Source organism: Pundamilia nyererei, unplaced genomic scaffold (genome assembly GCF_000239375.1).
Source record: "Pundamilia nyererei isolate P.nyererei 1_Seehausen unplaced genomic scaffold, PunNye1.0 scaffold00213, whole genome shotgun sequence".
Lineage (NCBI taxonomy): Eukaryota > Metazoa > Chordata > Actinopteri > Cichliformes > Cichlidae > Pundamilia > Pundamilia nyererei.
Window position 1 is genome coordinate 1,046,408 of NW_005187614.1, and position 10,994 is coordinate 1,057,401.

General features: G+C 40.5%; 1 protein-coding gene across 1 annotated transcript; it reads right to left on the reverse strand.

The window, feature by feature from the left end:
- Window positions 1-2,724: 2,724 nt before the first annotated feature.
- Window positions 2,725-10,422, reverse strand: syt4 (synaptotagmin IV). Its single transcript, XM_005748107.1, has 5 exons — window positions 10,115-10,422; window positions 7,585-8,201; window positions 7,163-7,486; window positions 4,408-4,528; window positions 2,725-3,986 (listed from the first exon to the last, which is right to left on the reverse strand). Exons 1-5 carry the CDS (start codon window positions 10,146-10,148, stop codon window positions 3,667-3,669), a joined length of 1,416 nt encoding a protein of 471 aa, XP_005748164.1. The 5' UTR covers window positions 10,149-10,422; the 3' UTR covers window positions 2,725-3,666.
- Between the last annotated feature and the right edge of the window lie 572 nt (window positions 10,423-10,994).

Here is a 10,994-nt window from a genome sequence, read left to right on the forward strand (position 1 = left end):
GTTTCCTTTTGATCACTTAACAAAAAAGCAACAAACTTTCTGAAGCTGAAAAACAAAAGACTCGGGATGAAGTAATAATTCATAATCATATTTTTGAGGGAAAAAGCCGTGACTGATGAAAAAAGATTCACCTCTGTCAGAGGTACCTGAGTGTTGGGTTTTTGTTCCTCTACTTGTTTTTATTATGGGGTGGTAGAGATGACACAGTGGCTCTGGGGTTATTTATTTCTGCCACACAGAAATATTGTATCTCATAACAGAATGATGGATAGAGACCAATAAGAACAATGAGGTGTAAACCACAGTGGTCTCTACAGCAACCTAGCTGGAATATTTAAAAAGTATCAAATCATACCTTTTTAAGTGCAGTAGTGATAATTCGGCTATCTTGTATCTACATTTTTTCTCTTGCAGTAACAACAGCTCCTTCCTCTCTGGGTGTGAGAATGAATGTCTCAACAGCAATTATTAGCGTTACGTTAGTTCAAGAAATACTTTGACTAGGATGTTATGTAAGACTGTAGTCTCTGCTTTGAAGTTTCACCATCATATGTTTTGTACTCTCTCGTCTCTCTCTACCTCAGGTAAAGCTACCTCACTGATAACAGGTTATATAAATAAGCTCCCTCTCTACAGTGTCAGCCACGTCTGCCATCTCTCCTCTGCTGTCATCACAATAGAGCAACCTTGAAGTGAAATGTTGCATGAGATTAAATGTCTGATCTGATGCAGACTAGCTGGATAGTTTGGGACATAAATAAACAAATCATAACAGTTAAAATGTCTTATATGAGCTGCTTTGTTGACATAATGAAAGAGTATTTTGATACTTTTTTTTATTGGAGGAGCAAAACAAGGGTGGGAAAGGTATATTTGTTACAATGCTTAATATGGATTACTGCATGTAGAATAATAAAGTGTTGGTAATGTTTTTGCAACTTATGATGTAATTGCTTGTCTGTAATTATGATAAAAGAAAAAAGAAAGAAAGATTGACTTCAGAAATACAATGGAAATGAAACAAAAATGAAGAACATGAAATGAGACGTGTGTTATTGGTGTTTTTGTTTAAGCTGAAAATTCCGTTATTTACAAGATTAATTTTTTTCTTATCACTTCACAGTATTTTATAAAAATGCTACAATTTAAACTTTATAATTTATAGACAACTAATCTGGTTGGAATTTCTTCCTTTCTTCAGTGGATTATAAAAAGTTTTTTCTCTGAGAACTGCTTTTTCTGTCCTTCACAAGTTCAAGTCATTGTTCAAGTTCTCTTGTCTATTCTCCTGCAGAAATCATATCTCAGTCATTCAATGTTTCCGCCTCTTCACTGCACTACTTTGTCTTCTTGACACTCAAATATACACACCCAGGCAGCTGTCTGCAAACCCACACACGTCAGCTATTCATAAACTCATCTCACACACTCCTAAACTAACTTTAGCCGTATACTCATCTCTTCCCCCGATCACTTCTTTTAGTCATATGTCAGAATGGCCTTATGTGATCACTTTCCACACATCACTCTGCAGCAGTCAGGTGGCCTGACTCCTGTCTCAACCTCCTGTGGCCATCTATCTGCTTCTTCCTTTGGTTGAAGTCAAAGTTATGAAGCCACGGTTGCTACTGGATTACGCATTTTGAATCTTCAGTGTCCATGTGTTGCTACCACCATGTTTGTTTGTTTTTGGACCCAAAAGTTACCTTAGTTATATGAAATTACTGAAGTTAGCAACTAATGTGGACAATCTTGGCTAACTACCTGCATTGACGAACTATGCAATGCATAGATAAACATACTAGCTGAGATACTAAAATACTGGCTAGTAGCTGATTAGTCCTAATTAAAACTAAAACACTGGAAAGTGAGGCAAGACTTCTTGGATGAGTTGTACCATGTAGCAAGGTATAATATTAATCATATTATTAATACACACTCACACACACACACACACACACACACACACACACACACACACACACACACACATATATATATAGCATCAGCCAATCACCTTCTTAATTGTAACTGTATAGCTAGAAAAGCTGAGAATACGAGGATAGCATGGATTCGGTATCTTGCACAAAATAACCTTGAGTTCTTAAATAATGACAGACAGGTGTTTACAATAGAAACCAGCTACAGTGTTAGAAGCACTGAAGAAGAAGTGCAAGGGGACAGACCAACAGACACTGATGTAACTCAGTGCAAGACTACAGACTAGAGGGTGGGAGGAGAAATAGAGGAATAACAGTTTTAAAGACTTAGATTTGCAGTTGAATTTATAACTTTATGAAAGGAAGGGAAAAAGAGGGGATTAGCATGCTGAGGCAGCTGTCCTCTTGTTGAACCACTTAGCTGATATTAAATTCAGACATGATGACTTCATCCCCAAGCACTTAGCCACTCAGCAGTTATTACATCATCAGATTTGGAATTGAGCCGAATGATGTCATCCCTAGAGGTGGGGCAGGTGATGCGCACATCTGTGCACAGACTGTGTAATGTAGTAGTATCATTTTAAAGAAGCTTTTAGCTTAGACAGATTTTCTGTGGAGATGGTGGCTGTTGCCAGGAAAATAATAAGAATATTTAACTTTGTTACCTTAGTTTCTTGCATCAGACTCAACCCTTGAAATCCTTTATAGAAGTGGTGTTAATGTATTTTTAATAACACACTGACAGTTAAATAAAAAAGAAAAAAAAATCAAACTCGTTTTCTTTCTCAGAACTTGCCATATTTTATAAGTACATACATTTACATTTCAGCCGTCTTTGTGCTCACAGTAAAGGGGATAAAACACAACGTAAATATTATGCGGCTCCCATTTCTTTAACACACACACAAACTCACACAGTGGTGTCAGGACACTTTATTCGAAAGACGCGCATCCTCTCACACGTGTGTAAATGCATCCACATTACTGTCCCCGATGCAGTCAGTCAGTTCCAATCTATTCTCCAACCACCTAATTTAGGCTTTCTTGCACTTAAGAAAATGATATATGAAATACCACTTATACTTACAAAACATGTTCAACAAACCAAGAGTACAAATAAAAAAAAGATAAATAAAAACAGTCTACATCTTTATGATGAAAACATTGTCATTATAAAATAAACTTTAATAATAATCCACTTTTTTACAGCTGTGTCAGATGTGGTTCATTCTGGTTTTCATATGATGGAATATAGGTTACTATTTATAGGAGGAAGAGCTGAAGAAAGAGAAGAAGAAGAAGAAGAGGAAAAGAAGAAGAGTAATAGCAACATTAAAGACATTCTGCACTGCACACGGCTACAGTGACAATTGGTTGCTTGCATGTAGATGATGCTGCATGTTTCCAGGTGATTTTCAGTGACAGTCTTTGGAATCGTTTAAAGCTTTGGGGTTCCTTTTGTCATGCCCCTGCCCTCCCACTGAACCCCAAATACTTCAAAGATAGGTGATTGAATGAATGAACGATTGAATGATGACATCACTTGAAATGAACCCCTCCTACACACATCAAAGTCCACTCCCCCCTTATTCAACCCGCCCTCATTTTAAGTCCATTGGTTACTGGCAAGCAGGATGTTGGATCCCACCCATCCTCCTTCCGTCCCTCTCGTGGTTGAACCAGATCAGATATGGATGACAGGAGCCACCAACACCCCAACTTTCTAATCCTCTGACATGACATGCCACTTGGCGATCTGGCGACGCGGGTGGTCGCAGATCTCCCTCCAGTGCTCCCCGGGAGTACCTGCCGCCGATGTGCCCAGTACAAGGCGCCCAATGACGGTGTTGGGGCAGCGTGAGTTGCCCATGTCTGAGTCCATCAGCAGTAGCTCCACGCTGGTGTCCCTCAGGCCCTCTTCGGAGGGTAGATCGAAGACAAAGAGCTCATTAAACACCGGGTTAGGCGAGCTTTTCTTCACATGGGTTTTCTTCTTGCACACGCGTTTCTTTCCATGATACATGTTCACCTTGACATATGGATCTGGAGGAGAAGAACGATAAGAGTTGAGCAAGAAAAGCCACAGCGACTATCCATGCCTGCGGCAGCTGCAGAGTGGCACATTATTTCTAAACCAGATCAATACAGCAATCAATAGAGCGGAAATGATGGATGTTAGTGATGAGGACAAAAGAGGCTGGCTGTGTAAACACTGTGTGTGTATGTGTGTGTGTGTGCTTGTCACTAAAGTGCTCTATCACATCCTGATCAGATTACTTTGGTGCGGTGGCGGTGCCATTAGTGCAACTATCACAGCATCTAAAGCAGTCTGGGATGCACAGCAGGAAGAGCAAAATGATTTTGGTTTCATCCCTTTACCGTTATGAAGAAGAAATACATTCAAGCCTGCAGTTATATGGACATGGTTTGCATATTAAACTGGTTCAGTTAAAAGCCCGTGTACCTGTAGGTCCATTGTTTTCAGTCTTGGGGAGGTGGCGAGCTTTGAGAACAACTACAGTCAGAGTGTTGGTGGTGGACTGGTAACACAGGGACAGCAATAACTCACCACGACCTGAAGATTTCTGTGGAGAAGAGAAGAATGGATAAAGTTTAAAAAAAAAAAGCAAAAATCGGCAGAGCAAACAGAGCAAACATTTGTAAGTGAAACTTACACTAAAGAAACCCTAAATCCAGCCTGTCCTTTCATGTTTTCCAATTCTACTTAATAAGCAGACATTTGTAAAGTTGTTATTCGGTTCTCAAGTTAATACATTTAAGTAGGTTAAATTAATCAGAAGAATGAATCCACTTAGTATGTATTAAAAGAATTAACACAATAGGGCGTGGTAGTTATTAAATAATGAATAACCTACAAAATTACGAGCTACAAAACGGTTTGTGGTGCTGCTGCTGCTTCCCATGCAGCAAATGGTGCCAGTCCTGACAGCTTGAGACACTGCCGGCTAAATAATCATCACCTGCTTATGTGGTAGATTTTCATATTTAACACACACAAAATGTGTCACTGAGAAGCTCCCGATCTTCTCTACAATTTGTTGCTGCTGTCACAGTTTGCTCATGCACATACACATCTATGCCCGCGCCCCGTGAGAGTCGGCACCTCAGATGGTTGCGATCGCACCTTAGAGGCTCGCAGTCTCATGGTTGCCACAGCAACGAGAAGTAGCACACAGACAACTTCTAGCAATGACCTGATGTTCAGGTCTAAATCCAAAAGGATTGCCTGTTATTTTTAGTCTAATTAGTTTGTTTATTTGTGTATTAATGTATTTATTGTTTCTGTACTTCCAGAGCGAAAGCATGTTGGTGATGGCTGTGTCTCTTATTTTCTGGTGTATTGATTCTTTAAACTACTGGGTGGTCACACATACACAAAACTACACAAAGCAGTGAGACAAAATCTATGTCACACAGACAAAGAGAGCCACCACCCTGTAAGGCAAGGGCTGCAACTTTTAAGAAACAACTGCATGCGTCTCTCATGCTGATGTGGAGAAAATGGTTCTGTTTAATTATTGTCCCTTTGTGCACTGTAAATCCATGTTACAAGACCAACAAGCTGCGTTCTCCGCCCTTTTATTTGCATATGAAATGTTTCTCATTCTGACAAGTTCAGCTGCGGCATAGCAAATAAATGAAAGAGATTAAGGATTTTCTTCAGCAAAAGAAGCCAGAAATAACCTGCAAAGCAATTTCGTGAATTCAAAAACTAATTTTTAGCTGATTTCACAGGTTCTTATTCCCCCTTACTATAAAGCTTTGCGAGATTTCTCTCCTCTGGGACCCAGATGAGAAATGGAATTGATGAAATACAGTTTGTCTCAGCATGGGGTGAAGAGAAGAGAGATAAGAAATCTTATCCTCTTGAAGAGAGACGAGTGGAGATGGGATAAACCCTTTATACTTCACAGACTTCCATTTCCTAGCACTTCCCTAGAGTACGATATGGTACCAGAGACCATTAAAGACATTACACGTAGCTCATATTCCTTTTGAGAAACTACAAATATGCATGAACATATCCACAACTACCACACAGGGAAAGAGCTTCCATTTTAGAAGAGCACAATATCACCTCACACGTCTATAATTACACAATGAGAGATGCTCATGCATGGCCATACCATTTAATACCAGTCTATAGAGTGGTGCTCTATACTATACCACAGACCAATGATAAGCACAAGGATATCCTTTTACTTTTATTTAATTTAGCCAAACCAGGAATCATTTAGGCTAATGCATTTAGAGGAAACGAAGACATAATGTACTCATGGGTGTCAAAGTACTCAATACATTAAATGACACTTATAAACATTACTGCTGCATGTTTGTGGTCCTCACAGATGCCAGGAACAGCAAGCCTGGACCGCCTGCCCACAGATCTATAATGATGTAGTGTTGTTATCGTCTGACCTTCGTGGAATGGGAAATGTCGCCATGATAGCCTGGTTCACAGGTTGCCATTACCGTTTTAACTGTGTGATGCACTAAAGGAAAGGTATGTAGGGAGGATGTCATGTAAAGCAGTTCCAGCTGTTAAATGCAATGAGCAGATGAAATGACGTAAGAAAACAACGAACCCTAAAAAAGCTGATGAAAAACGTAAACAATAAATACCAAAAGCATCCTTGTATCCAAAGCAGCTCAGTGTCAACTTGCAAATCCATATTCCTGTAACAGATCTCATCTCTCTCTCCACAGATATATACCCTCTCTGCTTTCTCCTCTGGTTTCACATGATATTAAAATCATTTCTAAACCAACTAGAGGCTGTTATGATAGTTATTCCTCTGGTATATACCAATTAAATGTTCATTTAAAACTTCCATCGAAGATAGAGATCACACACACGGAATGAGATTAATCATTTTTATTAAGAGAATTTGGAATCGATAAAATGGCGGGCTTGCATTTGAATGATTTACATATTATTATATTTTAGTATTTAAATGACTTTTAAGATTATTCATTGATTAATATGGTAACAGTGGAAGTAATCAGCTTACTTTGCTGAATTTGACTAAGCTGTTCTGCTGTAATGCTTTTAGGGAGTGGTGGTGTAGACAGAGATGGTGTGATGAAAAAAAGCTGAGTCACTATCAGAGCAGTTGTAGAATTAAAATTGAGCTCACTGAATGACTTTATACATGAAATACAACACTAAGGCTTCAAACATTTGTTCCAAATCTTACCTTGACATTTTTCTTGATTATCTCTCGGCTCATGAGGACACGCCCCTCGGACAAGTCGATCCCAGACAAGGGAACAAGGGTCTCGCCGATGACTTCATCACGAGAGAACCGGTCAAAGCTCAGCACCATGAAGTGAAGGGCCAACTCTGACACACGAGCAAGTGAGATGCCGTAGAAGCTGAAGGTCTCATCAAAAGTGGGGTCTAGAGTTTTTCGCAAGACTCTGGTCTTCACCCTGTGCTTTTTTTCCGGCAGAAGGGTCAGCTTGATGTAAGGGTCAGAGGTCAGCGACTGCTCGTCAGTTGGAGTCAGACCATGGGCTTCCTAGAAAAATGAAAACAATCAAGTATTTAAGACTGTATGTATTAAAAATAAGTATTACTTTAAATGTTTTAAAAAATAATCTTAAACATATACAGTACCTTGATATGAACAATGAATGCCTTCCTCTCTTCCTGGTATTCAAGGGAAAAGTGGAGGGTCCCTAGTCCAGCCTCCTTGTCTTCCCCCTGGGGTCTGTCCACAGCTGGGGTGGGTGCTTGGCTGGAGAGAGTACTGGATGGTGAAGGCAGGTCACGGCGGTCCATCACACCAGGCTGGGTGAACCCTGCATGGGGAGAAGGCAGCTCCAGATCTGGGGAGCTCCGCAGCTTCTGGTGGTGATGAAATGGTTTAGTGGTAAAGTTGCCATTCAGATCCCGTTTCTCCAGGTCCAGATGGAGAGTTGGCCTGGAGCCATTTGGGCTTGATGCCAGTTTGTCTGTGCCAGCTGCATTCACTGGTGGCGCGGTGTGGCAGTTTCCATTGACATCTGTTTTACTGGTGTCGTTAGCTGCTGTGGTGGGAGGCGCAGCAAACTTTTTCTTGCCACTGAGGCTCTCTGGGTAAATGTCGACTCCTTTGAGCATGTGCACAAACTTGTACGGAGGTGTCTTCTGGGACTTGGTGTTTTTACGCTGGCAACAGATCCACGCAAAGGCTGACACAGTGAATACGAGGCCGAAGACACTCACCACAGCAACACCTACTGGCACTGCCACTGTGGGGGAGGAAAGAATGAAGGGAAGGACAGCGGGGGTGTGGGTGGACAGATGGAGAAAAATAATTCAGCAAAGTAAAATTAAAAATAAAAACTTAACAAACTAAGCAGCAACTGTAAAACAATTTCTATCTCACAGATTTTATTGTTACACCGAGGCAAGTGAGTCCATTTTGTGATTCTGACTAATGCAGCTGCAGCCTTGACTCAGAGGGAGAACAACGCAATCTGTTCAACTCTGATCAAATCTCGGCATCACTGTTTTCAGAATCCAAACATGGTTACTCTTTATGAACAGGAAACAGGTGGAAAAATAATGAACTTATGGGAAAACTACACAACGTCTTTTGTGACAAGGTGCTCTCTCCATAGCAGCTTTATAAAAACAGCTAAACTCAGATCCAATCATTGTCACAAAAGCATTATAAAGATCAGTGTACACTATTACAAGGAAACAGGCAGAAATGTTGAAGATTCAAATATTTGCAGTGAGAATTTAATACATGTGGTTTGGGCAAATCCTTATTTCAACCAGCTGGGTGGTCCTGATTTAGAAACAGTACTTAATAACGCAGATATCTTTAGTCATACTCATCAAGGATGATGGTCACTACTATTGGGATTACTAAGGCATATTTAGGGACCTATTTCCTGTCAGTTTTCCTTTTATGGTATTGCCGGAGACAGAAATATTTACAAGTGAATGCTTCAGTTCTTTGTTTTGCAGTGCTGAGCTGTGACTCACCATCAATCAAGCTGCCTTGTCATGCTACCAGATTTAAAAGGGTTGCCTCGCAGAAGAAAATGCATACCATTTCCTGCAATTAAGCAGGCGACATAGTGGAAAAGCACTCAGATCAGCCCATAAAAAGAAGGAAGAGGTGGAAGTGGCAAGGTGGTGGTTGTGGTAATCAATCACTCTGATACTTATCTTTAAAATCTGCCTTTTCATATTGTCAACACAATCACGGCTCTGCTTTTGATAATTTGAGAATTAGTACAGTATCACTAATTCACACTTTCCTAAGACAGCCTTTGTGCTGGGGTTATTGTATAGCAAATGTGTTCTGTTAACACACAGCAAGCAATAAGAATATATAGTTCCCTTCTCACTTAACCCTAAATAATTAATATGTAATCTTCTTCTATGGGATTGGGGTGATCTAATAATATTGCAGAGATTTCCATTCATATAGTTTCTTAATATTGTAGCCTGATTTTGCTCTGGCAACTGTGTAATAATCTGAAAATACAACGAAATTCACTTTATCCACGAGTAAGCAGTTCACTTCACTTTTAGATCACAGCACTTATACATATTGTTTTCTCTGCTTTTTTCATGAATATTTCAGCCCAGTAGCATCCCTGGGTGGGATGGCTTTCAAGGCAGCAACAACAGACAGATGGATGAGGCAACGGGAGGGCGGTGAGGTAGCAGCTGAAGAGAGAGGAAAATAAAGAAAACAAACAGGTGCTTTCCTGGCTTTACCTGCGTTGTAGTAACACCTAGAATGCAAAAATAGTGACTTCATTATTGCACCCATTAAAATCGCACTGAATAATGAGCTCCACCCTTTCCTGATAATTAGCTGTCGCCCTTTGGCCAGCTGCAAAATGGAGGAATGAAGTCCACCCAAACACGTTGTTTTACGACACACTGCGCGAGCCATTCACTTTACACTAGTTACACGCCCTACAAAAATAGCAAACAACGAAGAAGAAAAAGAAAAAAAAGAAGAAGCCGACATTTAGAAAGTCAGCTAAATTTGAAATCCATAAATTAGCTTCTGGCCACTTCCAGCCAGTGCTAGCTAACAATTTTAGGATGAGTCACGCGGCAGCTTAGACATCCACGGTGGGGTTTTCTCGATGAAAACGATATCCGTGAAGTTTTGAGCAGGATTTGGACTCACCGAGCTGAGCTCCATCCTCCACCATTGGAGCCATGGTCGCTATCCAAGGTGCTGAACAATGTCCGTCTGCTTCAACGCTTCAGCTTCGGCGCTGCTTTCTGTAGTAGCCGCTCCTCTGATGCTATGCTCGTGCGGTCTCAGATTTTATTAATAATACAAAAGTCTTTGTAATGCTTCAATAATTAAAAAACAAACAGGATTTCCCAGAGAGAAGTATGGGGGGATGCTCTGTTCTCAGCCTGCTGCTGTTACTCCGTGATGCGTGAGTGTGTCTCTGAGGCGGCAACACCCCGTTTCTTCTCGCTCTCTCTCTCTCTCTCTCTCACTCTTCCCTTCTCTTCACTGTTCCCCAGCTCCCCCCCCCCTACGGTAAGGCTGAGCTCATCAGTGCTGACGCAGTAGTGACGGAGGCTGGCTGTGAAATCAGGACCCCCGGTGAAGCAGCACAACAGGGTTGCCAATTTTCCTAATTGATTGCTAGGAATTGAACATTCTCCTTGTGCGTCTTCTTCATCCGTGTTTATGTGATGTGGTTGTGTATTTGTAAGTGTGTGTGTGTGTGTGTGTGTGTGTGTGTGTGTGTGTGTGTGTGCATCCTTAGTCCATAAGAATGCTGTATTGTTATTGTGGTCATATCATTCATTAACATAACTGAGATGTATTTATGCAGTTATGCTTTACTCTGATGAAATCATAATTTTTAAGTAAAAGGTGATTATATTACAGTCCTGTAGGGGCTATAGGAAACAACAGGAAACACAATAATAGAGACTACGAAAAACAACTGTAATGTTACATGGCTTTTTAATAACAACATAAAAATACTTTTATAAAGTCTTGACCACAACAAAACTTATCCACTAGGATAATGTACGTGAAA